Genomic DNA, 19,317 nt, shown 5'->3' with positions numbered 1-19,317 from the left:
ATAAATTCCACATGCACCTGTGTGCACTATCCCTGTGAACTGGTCCTGCCCAGCACTTTGGTTATCCTAGCCAGCTTGATGGGCTACATGCGGCTTTTGCCCATGATGTTGGCAATCTGGTAGAGGATGATAGAGGTTCTTAAAGAGAAAAAAAAATCCTTAAAAGAAATTGAGGGAAGCACAAACAAATAGTAGAAGGAAATAAATAAAACAATTAAAGACTGGAAAGTAGAAATAGACTCAATAAAGAAAACCTAAACTGAAGTAAATCTAGAAACGAAAATTTTAGGAACTGGAACCTCAGAGAAAAGTCTCAAAAAAAAAAAAAAAACAACAAAAAAACAAAAAACAACAAAAAAACAAAAAACAAAAAAACAATACAAGAGATGGAAAAGAGACTCTCAGGCATCGAAGACATAACAGAAGAAACGGATATCATGGTCAAAGAAAATGTTAAATCTTAAAAAAAATCCTGACTCCAAATCCCTAGGAAATCCAAAACACTATGAAAAAAAATGAATCTAAAATTAATAGGAATAGAGGAAGGAGAAGAAATCCAGGTGAATGGAACAGAAAATATTTTCAACAAAATCATAAAGGAAATTTTTCTAAACCTAAAGAAGGAGATGGAAACAAGTACATAGACAAAAAGCCAGACATGCAGAAAGTGAGAGACCTTGGAGCACTCAGTCCTATAGGGAGGTGTCTCCATATAATCCCTTCTCTGGGATCAGGGTATCTCCATTGAATAGCATGCAGAAAGAGTGTAGAAGACAGAGTGGATGGAGGACACCAAGAAAACAAGGCCCTTTAAATCAACATAATTGAAGCCATATGAACTCACTGAGACTGAGGCATAATGCACAGGGCCTATATGCTTTAGGGCCCTATAGCTAAAAGGAGAAGTGGACACATTTCTCCACCCCTAACCTAGAACCTATCTCCAATTCATAACCACTTGCAAATGAAAATTTCCTTTTTTCCAAGGGAGTCTCAGTGGGGAAACAAACTACTCTTTAAGTATAGGTTGCATGTCCACAGTAGATGCCAACACAAAATGAACTTAGTGGCATCATTGAAGGTTTCTTGTCTCAAATTTTCTTAAAAATTTATCTTATTTTTTATTATATATATATATATTTTCTTTTTTTTTTACCCTATAGGTCTTTTTTGTGTGTATATACATATATATATACATATATATATACACATATATACATATATATGTATATATACATACACACATCTATCTATCTATATATACGTTCACACACACACACACACACACACATACATATATATGCACACACACACACACAATGTCTTTTGGTTTAGAATTTTTAAGGGATTCCTGACTGTGCACTTGAGTGGGTTTTGTTTCTTGTGCCATCTCTTGGGCTCTTTTCCTTCTGCTTGTTCTGTCTGATTTCAATGCGTTAGTTTTAACTCTATCTTATTCTATTTAATCATTCTTTCATAGAAAGCTGTTTGTTTTCTAATGAGAGACAGAAAGGAGGTGGATCCAGATGGGAGGGGAATAGCTTAGAGGAGTCGAGGGAGGAAAAATTATAATCATATTATTACGTGAGGGGAAAAAATTGTTTTTTCAATAAAATGGGGGAAAAGTTGTTTTTCTTACAGACTCCACCACCCCTTAATAAAGAATTGGCTATTTTTTACTTAATGAATATTTTTATATACATTGTGATACTTTCCGGGAGCCCTGGGTGGTTTCCCCACTTGCACTTGTTCTGTAGCTGTGACATTCCTAACTAGTAAAGTGGAGAATAGATTAAAATCACACCGACCTATAGTAATACCTACAGGGCAATTAGTAAACATGCCAAACATGCCAGATTAATGTTTATCACCTGGCAGCAAACTTTCTTGGGATATTAATTATAAGTAGTGTGGTTTTTCCTATATTAACGTGTAGTTTCAAAATTATAACTGAAATTCAGCTAACACACCTAAGATTTCAAAAGAATGAGCAACATTCATATTAAAACCACTACTATATTAAAATCAGGGGTTTTCCCAAAGAAATACAAAAATCACACAATTGTAGGAAATAATTTATTTGCATATATATGTATATGTGTGTATATATGTATATATACATATGTGTATAGGTATGTGCGTGTATATGTATAGGTGCATAAAAATTGCCTATTAGGACCACTTAATTATACAAATTATTATTAAATAATAACTAGAATATAAGGCACACCCACAGATTCCACTGTGTGGTTGGTACCCTAAACAGCTCTTGCTTTTGTAGTGTAAGGATGCCAGTGTAAGGATACCATACCTACCTGATATGTCATTACCGTGGCTATCAGTATTCTTTTGAAAGCACCTGCTCTTTTACTATTCATCAGTGCTGGGTTTAATCTTATAATTTATGCCCATCTTTTGTGTTTTTATAATCATCTTCACTGTAAGTAAATTTGTGTCAATGTTAATAGACTGTAAATAGGAAAAGAAAAACCCCTTTGATGAGATGAGGGGGTAGATATGGAGAGAAACAGGCTTCATTTTCCAAATTATTTTCTTTACTTGTAAAGACAACTCATTGTTTTATAATTAATTCCTGTGTTGTATGAAAGCAGAGAAGGATAACATGTGTTCCTCTTGACAAAAAACGGATGAGACCCTTGGGCTTAAAAACAATGTGAAGTAGAAATTTCTGGTTTCTATGAAGACTCAGTTTCGTCATGTGATGTTTTGCTGCAAGCTGGGCACATGATGTTTTGCTGTAGGTTGGCTTGTGAGAGGGCATGTGATGTTTTGCTGTGAGCTCTCACATGGGAGGGGCATGACTTTGGTCAGCTGAGAATATCCGTGGGTGGACTCTGAGGAGAGGAGATGCATAGAGGCCCAAGCACAGTGAGGGATCTCTTTTTGGATTGATATTGCTGCGCTGATCTTTGTACTTTGACACTTTGCAGAGAGAAACGTTCTCTGTCATGGCAATCCAACTGAGCCTTGAGGCTTTCACTGACTTCATGGTCCTGCTTGGTGTTGGGCTTTGGACTGGACTGCTGGTATCCTGACGACTGAGGTTGGCAATCCCCTAAAGATTCATCGACCCTAATCAGCAGGAAGTATATAAAAGAGGTCTTAGAGTCCTTTTTCCTACTAATATCCTACCAAAGGTCCGTGCCTTGGAAGGGAGGTAAAGGAGTCTAAGAACCCCAGATAAAGTAGGTTTGGTGAAAACTCTAAGCCTACAACAATGTGTGTGGTTAAGGCAGTGCAATGTGCTTTGTGGCACCTGACAACTGTTTTTAAACTTCTGTTTTTAGTGTGTATGTGTGTGTGCTCATGTGTGTAATCCCCCATTTCCCTGACATTGGAGACTGTGTCAGTACCATCCCTATCTCATGCCTTTTCTGTTCTAATCAATTGTCTCTGTGTCTACATTTTGGAGGAGGCATACCTGCCAACTGTCGCTAGAGCCTTCTCTATTATTGCTCTTACTTGACAGGTTAGTGCTCATATCCATGAAACGTTCCTTCTTATTTAAAAAAGCTTTAACAATTCCTACCTTATATTCTGAAATATTTTAGTAGCACCTAACTCATATTCATAAACTCTCTTTTACTCTCTGGAAACATTACTAATACTATTTTGCACACAGGGGATCATTACAGTGTATTTTGCCTATTTGGTACATAATGTCATGTATACGGTTTTTTTTTTTTTTGTTACTCTTTTCTCACTGATACTCATTTTTCTTTGTAATGCTGATGTCTAAATGTTATTAATTAAAACATAGAAAGTGAACAAGAATCTCAAAGAGCTTGACTCGCCAAAGAGAACAAAGGAACTAATTTAGAGCAGGCTGGTTCATTCCCATCATTTTCCTGTACCCTGTGTATGCCTGGCTTGTAGCTGATTCTTTCCCTTTGTATTCTGCAGTATTCCCAAACATTTAGTCTATGAGTGATGCTTTTGACAGGAACTTTACAGGCAGCTTCTCACATCACTCTTAGTGGAATCATTGCATCATTGTCATGCTTTTTTGTTCATAGTATCCATTCAGTGAAAGGGGTTCAGTCTCTAGCACAGAAATAAATTAAAAAACAGATGCTCAGATTCATACCCAAACTTTTTGCAGAGTGCAGGGAATCTTATAAAAGAAGGGGAAGATAGAAAGACCTGGAGGGAACGGGAGCTCCGCAAAGAGAGCAACAGAACCAAAAAATCTGGGCACAGGGGTCTTTTCTGAGACTGATGCTCCAAACAAGGACCATGTATAGAGATGACCTAGAACCCCTGCACAGAGGTAGCTCATGGCAGCTCAGTGTCTAAGAGGGTTCCCCAATAATAGGAACAGGGCCTGTCTCTGACATGAACTCATGGGCTGGCTCTTTGATCACCTCCACCTGAGGTGGGAGCAGCCTTACCAGTCTACAGAGGAAGACAAAGATGAGACCTGATAGACTAGGGTTAGATGACCTCCTCTATCATTCATCTGGAGGAGAGGCATAGGAGAAGAAGAGGGAGGTAAGGTGGGATTGGGAGGGGATGGGGGAGGGGGCTACAGCTGGGATACAAAGTGAATAAACTGTAATTAATAAAAATAAAAAATTGAAAAAACAATCTGGATTCTAATCCACTTTGGGATTTATATCTAAGTGACAAATACTTTTTGTGTCATGTTTTGAACTTTTTTAGCTGTATATTTTTCTATATAAATGTTTTTAAGTTTACTTCTTGGTCTTTTATGTTTTGTTGTATCCTCCTTGCCTTAGTTAAGGTACATTTCCTCCCCCTCCACCCTGTGTTTGTAGCATTCATTTACATTTTCTGTTAGCTGGTTTGTAGTGTCATCTTTGGTTAAATATAAATACTCTTTTACTTAGCATATGAACTGCCATATATCTCAGGGTACTTCTGTTTTCTGTAGTCTAAGGTATTTATAATACCTGTTTATATTTCTTTTGGAAAGGAAGCAAGTCTTTTTTTGAGTCACAAGTTATATTATTAGACATATGATTCTTTCATTTATATTGAAAATAGATTCTTTTCTCATTCAATATATCTTGCTTACATTTTTTTCTCCCTCTACTCCTCCCAGTTCCTCCTAACCTTCCCTCTTCTCCAGATCCACTCTCTTTTTGTCTCTCATTAGAAAAGAACAGGCTTCTAAGAAATAACAACCAAACATATTAAAATAAAAGATAATTAAATGAGGCAAAAATATCATATCATGTTTGGATATGGCAACCCAGCAGGAGGAAAAGAGTCTCAAGAACGGACACATGAGTCAGAGATATTCTTGTTCTCATGGTCAGGAGTCCCATAAAAATCCTAAGCTAATAGCTATAATAGATAGGTAGAATGCCTGGTGTGGGCCCATGCCGCCCTCGGTCTCTGTGATCTTATATGTGCCTTGGTTAGTTGGTTCAGAGGGCCTTGTTCTCTTGGTGTCCTCCAGCCCTCTGACTCTTAAAATCTTTCTGCCTCCTCAGGAAGCAAGTTTTTTAATGTCAATTAACCAACATAATTTAGGTTACTTTCTATAGTCATATGCCATGTTCTGCAAATCCATATTCAAAAGAAAACCTCCAAAATGTAGTTTAAACATGAAATCTTAAAAACATACCTCTGAAGAATTCTCAGGTTATAAATATCATGATGGAAAAAATAAAAATATTCATAAATTAATGATAATATTTTTTATCAAAGTTTGTGAGATAAAGGAATTTTATGCTTCAATACATACATTGAGAAATAAAACACTGAGTATCACTACATGATGATCTTGAGGAACTAGAAAAAGCGGAAGTAAAGAGATTGATTACAAATAGGGGCAAAGTATAAGATTTCATAAGGCAACTATAACAACAGTGCATAAGTAATTAAAGAGAGGCTCCAAAGATGGCTTTTCTTCTGACTCCTAAGTCTTATCTACATTTTCAAATTTGTTTTCATATAAAGTCATATCATCTACTTATTTGATTGTTAATAATTTTTTTCATTTGTTACTGACATGCATTTTTTTGCTTTCTTAAAATGCCTTGGCTTTCAAAATTTTTGTTGAAAACCTAAGATTTAAACTGAGTAGATGCATGTCTAGTTAAAGCAGTGTTTGTTATAGTAAGTAAAATTTCCTAACTTTAGGTATATAATGGTATTAAGCTTTCAGATTAACACTTATCACCATCTGGATCATTAGTATAACAGAACTGCTTTGGGGTTATGTTGTCTTCACGCAATAGTAATGGACATTTCTTTTGTTCGGCATCTGGTGTGAGAAGATGCAGAGAAGAGCCAACTCTGCTAATTTGTAGATTGCTAGAATTAAACTTTAACTTAATTTTTATTAAGTTTCCATATCAGAAAGGCTCTGGGAAAAATGTGTGTGATTATGAAATCTCATTGTTTTAAGACTAGCAGTGTTATACAATAAAAATGTAGTTGTCATGTAGGTATATAAGCATTATTAAGGACTTTCTGGCTTTAATTGTATTAGTTGCTGAGTAAAAACTGTAAGAAAAACCATGTTTTGTTGTTGTTGTTGTTTGTTTTTTGGCTAAAGTTCACAAAGTCTGACATGCCTGGGAAAATAGTAATCCTGTTACAAATAGCTATGTGAAAGAATATTGAAAACAATGCATCATGCCAACTTGATTCTGATAAATCTGATATTTTTCTTCTCTTTCTTTTTCTTCCCCTGGGAATAACAACTAAACCCTGTCAAGGCTGTGCATAGTGAATTAAGTTTCACAGGGACTATTAAACTTTATTTTTAATTTCTCACTTGCAAGAGTTGTAAGTACCTATTAAGAAGTTTTGCTTTTGAAATAATAGAACATTTTTTTTTTAAGCTGAGAGAATTTGCGATAAAGTTTTCACAGGGACTATTAAATTTATTTTAAGGTTTTCTCTTATAAGAGATGTAAATAGCCTAATTAAAAAGTTTTGACTGTTGAAAAATAGTTGAACTTTTTCCTAACTTAAGTTTAAGAGTGTTGTCTTCCTCAGTGGAACCTTACCATTAGTTTGTGGAAAGCCACCAAGAACCTTGGTAATACTCTAGGTTGTTTAAGGGTTCCCATCGGACCCATTGGGCCAAGAAATTGATTAGATGTAACCCATTCTCAGTACAGGAAGCTTTATTTGATGACAAGAAATGTCCATTTGGGGCATTTATGTATATAATGGTATTAAGCTTTCAGATTAACACTTATCACCATCTGGATCATTAGTATAACAGAACTGCTTTGGGGTTATGTTGTCTTCACGCAATAGTAATGGACATTTCTTTTGTTCGGCTATTATTATTTCTTTTGTTCTCCCCTATTATTTTATGATTTCATTTAAATTGCCTTCACACACACATATGTATGCATGTATATGTATATGTATTTATACTGTAAGGTTTTCATACAGCCCTTCAAATGACCCTTAGTTTTAGCTGTACCTCCCTGGGTTCCCTCCATAGACCCTTCTTCCCCCTCCTCCCTGTTTGATCCTCTTATTCCTGTCCATCCCCCTTTTCATCTATACATACATACATATATATTTATTTATTTATTTATCTTAGGGAGAAGGGAACAGTAAGAGGCCCACAGCCAGACAATATTCAGAGAATGAGACACCTTGGAACTTTCATCCCTAAAAGAGATTTTTTTTTTTCATTAAACCTTTCTGTCGGGGCTCAGGGAACTCTGTGGATGAGGAGGCAGAAAGACTGTTAAAAGTCAGAGGAGCTGGAGGATCCCAAGGAACCAAGGCCTTCTACACACAGCAGGACCAAAGCACATATTAACTCACAGAGCCTGCAGAGCATGCCCAGGGCGTGCATGTGTCTGCACCCGATAGGGTCCTAGAGCTGAAAGGAGAAGTGGACGCACACCCACGTCCCTGATCCAGAAGCAATATCCAATTGATAGCCACTTGCAAATGAAAAAATTACTTTCTCCAAGGGAGTCTCATTGGAGAAGCCAACTACTTCTCTTAAGAGTAGGCTGCATGAGCAGCAGCCCGTTCAACACAAAACAAACTCAGCAGCATCTTTGGAGGTTCTTTGTCACAATGTTAGTCAGGCAGGTGTTTTGTTTGTTTGTTTGTTTTGACCTTACAGGTCCTATGTTATAGTTTTCAGTTTTGTGTTTTTATGGAATTCTTGTGGGTGCAAGTGTGTGTGGTTCAGCTTCTATATGTATTTTTTGTGTTTTTTTTTCTTTGGCTCTTTTTCTCGTTTGGTTGTTTTGTCCTAATTTGTTATGTTTTATTTTATTTTAATCTTATTCCTTAGATGCCTGTTGTTTTCTAAGAAGAGACAGAAAGGGTGATGGGAGAGGAGGTGAGAAGGGTTAAGGAGAGGGGAAACAGTAATCAAAATATATTGTATGGAAAAAATTCTTTTTCAATAGAAGAAAAAAAAGATTTATAAAGATACCACTTAGGATTAAATTTCCACCTGTGACTCAGTCACAGATAAATTTATCCAAGGACCATCAACATCACAAATTTTGTGTTTAATAAACCCATGTGTATTCTAAAACTCTCACACATAAAAGGGGCCAGAAAAAAGCTAAGGCTGATTGATGATCATGTGCCTGCTGTCCAGCTTTTGCCTTTCCTATTTTACTAGATTTATGTAGATCGAGGAGTCTGCTCCTCCTTTAAGTGTGAGTCATCTTTGGATGTTTTTTTTTAAAAGGAAACAATAGATATCATTATATTTTTTTCATAAGTACTTCATCATGTGATTCATTATAGTTAAATATTTATATTTTTCCTTTTAGTTAGAAATTTACAGGGAAGTGGACACAATCTCCCATCTTGAGCCACGAAGAGAAGGTATCTCCAATTGACACCTTCTTGCAAAGGAAAATCAGGGTTTCTTTTTTTTTTTTTTAAGTCTCATTGAGTTTATAACCCATCCTTAAGGATAGGCCCCATGCCCGGTAGTTACAAGACAAACTCAATGGTGTTTTTGTAGTTTAAAATTTTTTTTGTCTAATATTGAAATGTTTGGATTTTTTATCTTACTGGTCTTTTGCATGTATGTTATGGTTTCTGATTTTGTGTTTTTATGGTTGTGTGTGTTTTTATGTGTATAAATACATGTGTGTGTACATGAACGTGTATGTGTTTGGGTGAGTATATCTTGCGTTTCTTTCCATTTAAAAAATATGTTCTTTTTGTCTGTTTTCTAAAGAAAGAGAGAAAGAAGGTGTAGATTTGGATAGGTGAAGTGGGGAGGAGATGAGGAAGGGAAGCTGTGATCGGAATATATTATATAAATTTTCAATAAAAATTTACACACTGCAAAATTATAACCTGTCATACTCAGTTTGAACAAATGCATGCCTGTGCTTTTTGTTTTTTGGTTTTTAACTAAAATGATGGTTTTTAATGTGAACCAGAGATATGGTTACAATTAGGGTAGTCTGACACACACACAAGAAAAAAAAATCCATGGGCAATCCTGAATTGAAAGTTTACAAAATAACAAGGGATCTAACTGCGACATCTGTCATGCCATTGATCACCAGGGTTGATGCCTGTGCTATTTGGATCCTTATAAGGATATAGAACATTAATTTCAGAAAAGTTTCCTCCTGTCCCATCTCAGTTAATAGTGACTGCTCCTAATGTGCACTCTTTGCACTTTGGTTGTGTTCAGAGAACGGGTTGTAAGGGGTCATATGTAGGATGAGGAATTTGATGTGTGAAGCCATCACGTAGCTTGGGTTACATAATGTGGCTTGGTAAGAGCACTGTCTGCTCTTCCAGAGGACCCAGGTTCAATTCCCAGCACCCACATGGCAGCTCACAACTGTAACTCCAGCTCCAAGGGATCTGATACCTCACGCTGATGCACATAAAATAAAATAATTAAAAAAACATAATGTGGCTTGGAATTGGAGATTAGTAAAGGAGGTTCTCAAACAGGCAAAGTTTGAATGTAGACAAGATAGAATTTGCTAGTGGGCTGGTTGCAGATGTTTCACTTTCTGAGATGGGAAAAACTTGAAGGAAAGTAGTTTGAAGATGGGAAATTAAAGTTTCTGTTTTGGACATGTATTATAAGAGTAGGCATTAGGTCACTGTCATACATATTAATCTTTTTATTTGGGTCATTGTCAGGTGACAGTTTCAGTAAGCTAGTTCAGGGATTACATCTGTGTGTAGCTGGGCTGGCTGGATTCTGTCAGTCAGTTGGACTCTTCCCATGTACAGAGTGAAGAAAACCAGATATGCAACAGAGGGGTATCATTTTAAGCCAGGATATTGCTGCAGCAGTTTCATGCATTACATATATTACAGTGACACTGTGCATGTTTTAAAAAAATAAATTCTTTTAAAAGACAAATAGGGGCCAATAGGATGACTTAGTTAATAAAGATGTTTGCCACCAACACTGATGTCTTTAGTTCCATATCTGGAAAGGAGAGAACTGACTCCTACAAATTATCTTCTGACCACCACACCCATGCCATCCTGTACACAAACACACACATACACTCACGTGCGCGCGCGCGCGCGCGCGCACACACACACACACACACACACACACACACACAAATAAAAAGTATAATAACATTATTTCTTAAAAAGACAAATAGGCCATACAAAAAAGTAAAATAATGATTAAATGAATCATTTACTATAAGGCCATATATCTGTGAGATTACAAAGCAGATGATTCACAGCTCTTCCCCTAGTGAACTTTCAATCAATCAATAGCTGAGCGAATAGTTTAAAGAAAGCGAGGACCTTTACATAGGAAGCACTTTGGCCTAACTATGTTGCTGTAGGAGTTCACGTAGATTGAATCAAGGTAGACTGATGACAACACTTGAGGTCCAAGGAGATACTTCGAGAGTCAGATACTTTGTAGAGATAGGCTAGAGTGAGGGAGTTTTAGGTAGAGTGACAACTGTAAGGATTGCTTAGGCAATGGCAAAAACCTTATTTTCTTTTTGTACAAGAACGTCAACCACACATTAGTTCATTCACTCGGCACACACTTTTAAAAAAGAGGTTATTTTGGCTCACAGTTCTAGGACACAACCCATCATGGTGGGGAAGTCATGGCAACAGCAGCATAAGGCAGCGAGTTACACATGAAAAGATGAATGCTTATCTCAGCCCGTTTTCTCCTCTCTGTGCATCCCAGAGAAAGGTACTCTGGCAATTCAGGATACCCCACAAGCGTGTACAGAGGCTCATCTCCCAGGTGATTTTGCCCCTCTTTTTTTTTTTTTTCTTCTCAATGCAGTTTATTCAGGAACCTTGAACAATCTTCTGACCCTGGGGAAAGCCAGCCCACAGCTTAAATAGCCTCTGGGTAGCCAACCCAGGCGTGCCTCGTGGGCAATGCAGATAGGTCCACATACATGGAAGCAAGCCAGATCCTCAGCCTTAGCCAAATGTGGAGTTGTTCGTGACAGAGAGCACTCACCATCGGGAAGGTGGAAGGCGGAAACCAGCTCCATCTTTAAGGCGCGGCATCACACAGCTCTCTACAGTTCCCCCTTTTTGTTTTAGACGCATCAGGCAAGAGTAGAGGTCTGATCTCTGATATTAGATTTTGCCCCTCTTTGGAATGAAGAATTTATTTATTTATTTTGCTTTAGTGCAGGCTGACCTTAAAGTTAAGACTTGATTTGACAAAATAATATTGGAGGACAAAAATGTCTTGTGCATGTCAGTGAGTGGCATAAATATGTGGTACATGTACACATGCATTCTCCTCTGCACATGTGAAGGCCATAGGACAACATTAGGTGTTCTGTTCCCTCTCTCTCCATTGTGTCTCATGAACCTAGAAGTAGGCTGGAAGCCAGCAAGTTCCAGCATTCCTCTTGTCCCTACTCTATAGCATTGTGTTAAAGGCTTCTGTGAGACCCTCTCTGTTGTTTTCAATGGTACTGGCATCTGAACTTACGTTCTCTTGTTTCTGAAGCATGTGCTCTTATCCAGCCATCTCTCTAGCTCTTAGGAAAAAAATGCTTAACTTGAGCATTTTAACAGCTCTTCTCCCACAACAGCCCCAAATTTCTCAACTTGTTTAAAATCCATCTTTTTCTAAATTCCTTGCCTTAGCAGGATAGCTTATTTTGCATGAAAAAGATTATCATGATTAAGGAAGGAGCAGAGGAGAGGAAAACTGCAGGGTGATTGGGCAATAAGAAATGTTAGAAAAGATGTTTCGAAGCAGCTGTGAACTAAAATGCAATGGAGGTTTTATAAGTATTGCTGTGGTATAGCAGTTTTAAAGGAACTCAAGTAGGGACATTAAAAGTACTTCTGTTTGATTTCAATCATGGTTCTTTCTTTGGTTAGAAGGAACCATGTCAATGCTAGTTTTGCCAGGGCTGTGATGATAATTCCAGTGATCATAGCAAGGGCAGACTATGGGTTTTCTTCTTTCTTTAATTGGCTTTGTATTGAATGAGCACAGTGTACAGCCTGATGAAGTTTTCAAACACAACACAAGGTGTTTGTAGACTGGATTTCAACTGTGTGCTGGTGATCTGGCCAAAATGAAAGCTAGATTCCAGAAAAATATACATATCCCTCAGCAAGTATAGGGAGATGAGTGCTCTACATATACTTCTGTATATGGTGAATGGAGATCAGATGCCTCTACTTTAGTTATCAGAAGAAAGGAGGGCTGGTAAGATGGCTCAGCAGATAACCGTACTTGCTGTCAAGGCTGAGAACCTGAGTTTGACCCCTAGAGCCCACATGACTCCTATAAGTTTTCAACTGACCCTCTACACAGCATGAATAAATAAATGTATTTTTTTTTTTAAACATAGACACTGGATACTTGAAGCTAATTTTAATCTTTTCCTCAAAAACAAGAATGAGGAAAAATAGGAATAAGAAAATATTGTTAGGAATATATGATTATAAACAGCAAGAATCCAACTAAAAATTGGGGGAGCATTGTAGAAATGCAGTGTATTGATTCATAACCACAGGAATAACCACAAACTTTCCTTTAGCCACAGCTGGATCAAGGAGTTAGAACAACAGCTCCAGATGTCCTCTGTCTTCCTCGAACTTCCCCTTTGCCTTTCACCTAGGCCTTTTCTGGGCCCTGGCAAAGATCAGGCCTCAGATTGTGCTTCTTCACCACCCCTAGCAGAAAGAGTGCGGATCGTCTCAAACTGGAGCAGCATCAGAGACTGCGTGTTATCACCTGACCTGGCTGACTTGTGTGGAATCAGTCACTGGGTTAGAGAGAGTCACTTCTTTGGCTAGGTGTATGCTCAGTGCTTAACACTATTTCTAGGAGGTGGGGTTAGCCTTTCCGAGCACCACGTGTGCTGAAGGAAGGACTGTTAAGTTATAAAGAGAGAAGATGCTTTCTTTTACCCTTAGAGGGGATTTTAGACCATAGCATAATGGGTGTTGAATTAAAATGAGTGAAAAAGGGACTAGGAAGAAACCAAAGTATACGATGAATGGATGAGGTTCTCCAAGAAAGAAATGGCAGAGAGAAGTGGAAGGCAAATGAGCAAAAAAAAGAAAGAGGAGAGAAGGGAACTAGAAGAAATGAGAGAGATTGATTTGATGAAAAGCCACAAGGGTTGATTAGAAACGCTGCATACAGTTGGGAGTCTGCAAACACTGCGCTACTCAGAAGGGTTACAGGATGTACGTTGCAGAGAACTGGAGCTTCATCTTTGGTCTTTCATCATCCTTGGTCTTTTGAGTAGCATTTGAAAACACAGCATCTCATCCCAAGCTGAATTTCATAGACCTCAAGGCCTTTCAGATTTTCTGTAAATACAAATGTTTGCTCAAAATTTTCTTCACAGCCTCTTTTACCTCCTTATTCCTCAAGCTGTAGATGATAGGATTCAACATTGGAGTCACAACTCCATAAGACAGTCCAATGATTTCATCAGATGCTTTGGTGTACTTTGACTTGGGTTTCATATACATAAAAAGCGCTGAGCCATAGAACAAGATGACCACAGTTAAGTGGGCTGAACAGGTAGAAAAGGCTTTCTTTCTTCCTTCAGCAGAATTAATTCTTAGGATGGAGGAAAGGATAAAAATATAGGACACAAAAATTAACAGCAGAGGAATCATTAACAAAACGATGCTGGCCACTGTCATGATAAGCACATTCATGCTGATATCTGAGCATACAAGTTTAAGAAGAGCCAGGATCTCACAGGTAAGGTGATCGATGACGTTATTACCACAGAAAGGCAACACCATTGTCAAGACTGTTTGCACTAGAGAGTTCAGACAGCCTATGACCCAGGACCACACAGCCATGTGCACATATAACACCTTGTTCATGATTATAGGATACCTTAGTGGATTGCAAATGGCAGCATACCTATCATAGGCCATCACAGCCAGGAGGACACACTCTGTGGAGCCCAAGCCAAGGGAGATAACCATTTGTAGAGCACAACCAAGGAAGGAGATGGATTTTCTCTCTGACATAAACATGATAAGCATTTGAGGTATTGATGAGGATGTGTAACAGATGTCCAAAAAAGAGAGGTTCCCAAGAAAGAAATACATGGGGGTATGGAGTCGGGAATCCAGGATACTAATGATGATGAGCAGACTATTTCCCAGAAGGATTATCAAGTACATGATGAGACAGAGCACAAACAGGAAAAGCTGAAGTTCTGGGTACTGGGAAAGCCCCACGAGAAAGAATTCCGTGACTGCAGAATAATTTCCCATCTCCACACAATCATCTCACCTGTAGAATTCATACAAGGGTGTGATTCAAGGAAACTTAGATTTTGATGGAGATTCCTAGAATAACTTTTACATGCATTATCTTCTTTGTTTCCTAGAGAAATTCTTAGACTCAGCAATGGTAGAGTTATTATATTGTCACTAATAAAGAAAGGGACACAGAAACAGGCAATATTGCTTAGCAACCAATGGCTAGGAAGTGGCAGGTCTCTAATTAAACACAATCTCAGATCAAACTTCTTTCAAGTATAGTCACATAAGTATTTTTTATTCTTGAATATTTTGAAATAAAGCTGTTTCCTATTAAAGCTGGATACAAAAGTATATTTGTACCTTGCCATGGATTTAGACTCTTAACCCACTTTAAGTACTTAACTTTTTAATTTGCATCTAGCTAGGCTAGTGTCAGCTAGAGAATGGAACAATAGTGTTTTTTTTTTTATTAATTACACTTTATTCACTTTGTATCCCTCCATAAGCCCCTCCCTCCTCCCTTCCTGATCCCACCCTCCCTCCCCCTTCTTCACACATGCCACTCCCCAAGTCCACTGATAGGGGAGGTCCTCTTCTCCTTCATTCTGATCCTAGTCTATCAGGTCTCATCAGGAGTGGCTGCATTGTCATCTTCTGTGGCCTGGTAAGGCTGCTCTCCCCTCAGGGGGAGGTGATCAAAGAGCAGGCCAATCAGATTATGTCAGAGGCAGTTCCTCTTCCCATTACTATGTAACCCACTTGGACACTGAACTGCCATGGGCTTCATTTGTGCAGGGGTTCTAGGTTATCTCCATGCCTGGTACTTGGTTGGAGTATGAGTCTCTGGGAAGTTCCCTGTGTTCAAGTTTTCTGGTTCTGTTGTTCTCCTTGTGGGGTTCCCGTCCTCTCCAGCTCTTACTATTTCCCACATCTTACAATAGTGTTTTAATAGTTTGTTTTGTTTAAATTAGATGGAATCTACTGGATGATATCTAGTTCCAATATGTCACTAGTCGATGAGCATTTAGTATAATAAATTACATGATAAATATAACAGTTATTGAATATGAATGTTTTTGAATTTAATAATATTCATATTATTGAATATGAATATGAATATTCAGGCCAGAAGAGGGCACCAGGTCTTATTATAGATAGTTGTGAGTCACCATGTGGTTGCTGGGAATTGAACTCAGGACCTCTGGAAGAGGAGCCAGTGCTCTTAACCTCTGAGCCATCTCTCCAGTCCAATAAATTATATTTTTAAGTCCAATTGACTGAAAGGAAAAACACTGATTTAATTTTAAAAATTCAGATGGCTTGAATGTTCTGGTGCACATATTTAATCCCAGCACTTGGTTGGCTGAGGCTGAGGCATAGTCATGGATCCCTGTATGTTTGAAACCATCCTAAACTGCATGACAATTTCCAGACCAGTCACGGTCACACAATGATATCTTGTCTCAAAAAATTCTATTTTTTGAGGGAATTAAAGTTATAACAGGAGCATTTTTCTTGGAGCATCTAAACAGGGAGGAGTCTGGGAGCCATGGAGTTTGGTTCTCTGGAATCTCCAAGCACTGAGGATACTGGGATACTGTTATGTACAGTTTTCCTCAGCCTGGAATCCATTTTTCTTTAATTGAAATCACTAAGAACTACATTTCTTCCTTTTAAAACTTTCCAGTTGCCCCAATTCTCTATTTTTCTCCTCAATTTATTTCCTAGATGCACACTTTATTTTATCAGATAAATCAATCTAGCTTTTAAGTACTTACTTATATATATGTACTATTATAATTATAGATAAGTATTATTATTAAATAATACTTATATATTATATATGACATATATAAGTATTATTTAATTTTTAAAACTATAAATAATACTTATATATGTCATATTATTTATAGTTTTAAAAATTATATGTATATAATTTTTAAAATATTTGGTGCTTTAAATGACATTCCAAGATATTCCACAGTAGTTTGTTTGGCCTATGTGACTTTTTTATGTGATGAACCTGGTGGTTAATTTTTGAGCACTGTGTTAACCTAATTATTTTGTTGCAAGCTAATTGAATGCTGTAACTCATTAAGTTTGGCTAAAGAGTCAGTCTCTTAGCCAGTAGACCAGACCATTTCCTACAGACTCCTACACTAATTCTCAGCAAGGAAAAACTATTAGGAAGAAGTTCCTTCTTGCTGTGTTACACCTAATAGCAAGATCACTTATTTTACTTTTAATCATAAGTGTGATATAGGAGAAAACTCTGAAAGCTAGATCATAGCCTCCTTCTTTAACAATTTCAAAGTTATTGGAATTAGTGTCATCAAGAGCAATAATGTGAGAATCCTCACCATCTCATCTGCTTCTATCAGCCACGCACCTTCAGTCCTCCAGCCTTGGTTTTTACTCTGCCAATCAATACACACTTAGAGTCTTAAGTGGCCTAATTCTTGCCTTTTCTTCCATTTCCATGTGCCGTTCTTTCTGTTCCATTCTGTCTACTTAAAATTGTAGCCCTACGGCATTAAAAACTCAACCTGGTTCTATTTTCCTCATACTTACTTTCTAGGGTGTCTAAACATGATGAAGAAGTAGTTATTTAAAGATGTGTACCCTCTCACTTGTCATCACTGTCACAGCTTCTGTTTTCTGGGTCATGGCAGAACAGAGTATTTTCTTCTTCTGATTGTATTCTTATCTCACGTCACACATTTATACCGTTATACATATTTTCTTTGGCTCTTTTGTATCCAAAGAGCTTTAGGATATGGATGAAGAGCTTACTGCTTGGCTGGTTGTAGATGAGGGCATTCTTATCTTCTTATATGGAACATGACAGGAAAAATGTTTTCTTTCCATTTCTTTTCTATGTCAATTTTTCCCCTTGAGAATATCAATCAGACAGTGATTCTGGCAAAGATTAAAAATAGAAATAATTTATCTTAGCACATTAGGAAATACTCCGTTCTCTCCATTTAACTTTGCTATCTAGACACAATGGCCAGAAGGACTTACTCTCCAAAGGAACAAGTGAAGGCTGAATTTAATTTTTGTAATATAGTTGTGACATAAGGGAAACAGAAAATGAAAGGAAGACTTAAGAAAGAGTGAATATTTACAATTTTAAAAAAGTGTGCAAATGAAATATGTGTAATGTGGCAATGAGATTGTTGAGGAGAAAAAGGTGAAGAGTCTATGATGTCTTTTCTCTGTTCAAAAATGGGTCCAGGCAAGGCAGGCTATTGTTTTCAGATAAAGGATGAATCAGAGAAATGGAAATAGTAACCATACAAAACAAACTAAAATTTACCCAGCACACACGAAAAGCTGTCTTCTTCTCATTTCTGCAATTTCATTTTACTGTGTCGGGGCCAAGGGAGGAGTGAATGGGTGTTTTTTCTCTCTGGTTATTGCCATCAGTTTCTCCATAAGCACTGATAGAAATAAAGTCTAAAGAAAGACAACACACATGCTACATTATGCAACTTCAATGGTGGTCTTTAGCCCATGCACCAATCCTACTCGTTCCTACAGCTCTTGAAGCTCTTGAACTCTCACATCATGTTATTCCCAGTGCTTTGCAATGACTATGTTTGTCTTATCTTTGTAATTTGTAATTGCTAACTTGTCTTCATGCGCGCGCACATGCTATTTTACACAGATGGAAAACTCTCGGCTCAAGCTGTTTTCTAAGAGCATCCTCACCTCTGTTGTGAAGGGGATGTTCTTGCTATCTTCTCTCTTACTCAACACAAACTTATGACACTCACACTAGGAGTCACAGTAGCTTCCATTGTCCATATTCTGAGATCAATTTGACCTTTAAAACAGACATAGGGTTCAGAATGCTTATGGTAGGTATTTATGCTTAAAAAGTAATTTATATGCTATATACCATATATTCATATGAAAATATTCTATTTATTATACTAAAATAACATTTTACTTCAACCTGTCACAGCAGAGACAATAAAATTCTAAGAAATTAAATTTGTTCATACACATATAAAGAATACAGGGGACATTATTCCATATGTTAAAATGATGTCATTTCATTTAGGAATAGTGCTTCCTCAAGATCCAGCTATACCACTCCTAGGCATATATCCAAAATATGCTCAAGTACACAACAAGGATATTTGCTCAACCATGTTTGTAACAGCTTTATTTGTAATAACCAGAAGCTGGAAACAACCCAGATGCCCCTCAACTGAAGAATGGATACAGAAATTATGGTACATTTACACAATGAAATACTACTCAGCAATTAAAAACAAGGAGACCATGAAATTTGCAGGCAAATGGTAGGAACTAGAAAAGATCATCCTGAGTGAGGTATCCCAGAAGCAGAAAGACACACATGGTATATACTAACTTATAAGTGGATATTGGACATATAATATAGGATAAACATACTAAAATCTGTATGCCTAAACAAGCTAAGCAAGAAGGGGGACCCTGGGTAAGATGCTCAATCTTCATTCAGAAAGGCAAATGGGGAAAAAAAAAAGAAAGGGAAATGGGCCAGACATCGGAAGAGGAAGAAAACAGGAAACAGGACAGGAGCCTACTACAGAGGGCTTCTGAAAGACTTTACCCAGCAATGTATCAAAGCAGATGCTG

At 37.4% G+C, this 19,317-nt stretch overlaps 1 protein-coding gene and 1 pseudogene across 1 annotated transcript; one reads left to right on the top strand and one right to left on the bottom strand.

Moving 5' to 3' along the window:
• The first annotated feature begins 2,595 nt into the window (after positions 1–2,595).
• Positions 2,596–2,691, top strand: LOC132653414 (U6atac minor spliceosomal RNA; annotated as a pseudogene).
• Positions 2,692–13,755: 11,064 nt separating this feature from the next.
• On the bottom strand, positions 13,756–14,694 carry LOC110543111 (olfactory receptor 13D1). Its single transcript, XM_021629542.2, has one exon. The coding sequence runs from the start codon at positions 14,692–14,694 to the stop codon at positions 13,756–13,758; it is 939 nt and encodes a 312-aa protein (XP_021485217.1).
• Between the last annotated feature and the right edge of the window lie 4,623 nt (positions 14,695–19,317).

Source organism: Meriones unguiculatus, chromosome 3 (assembly GCF_030254825.1).
Source record: "Meriones unguiculatus strain TT.TT164.6M chromosome 3, Bangor_MerUng_6.1, whole genome shotgun sequence".
NCBI classification, from domain to species: domain Eukaryota; kingdom Metazoa; phylum Chordata; class Mammalia; order Rodentia; family Muridae; genus Meriones; species Meriones unguiculatus.
Note: the sequence above shows the minus strand (reverse complement) of the source record. Positions and strands in the feature narration are given on the sequence as shown.

Bases quoted from the DNA above. Each gene is read 5' to 3' on its own strand.
- LOC110543111 (XM_021629542.2), bottom strand. From the start codon at position 14,694: ATGGGAAATTATTCTGCAGTCACGGAATTCTTTCTCGTGGGGCTTTCC.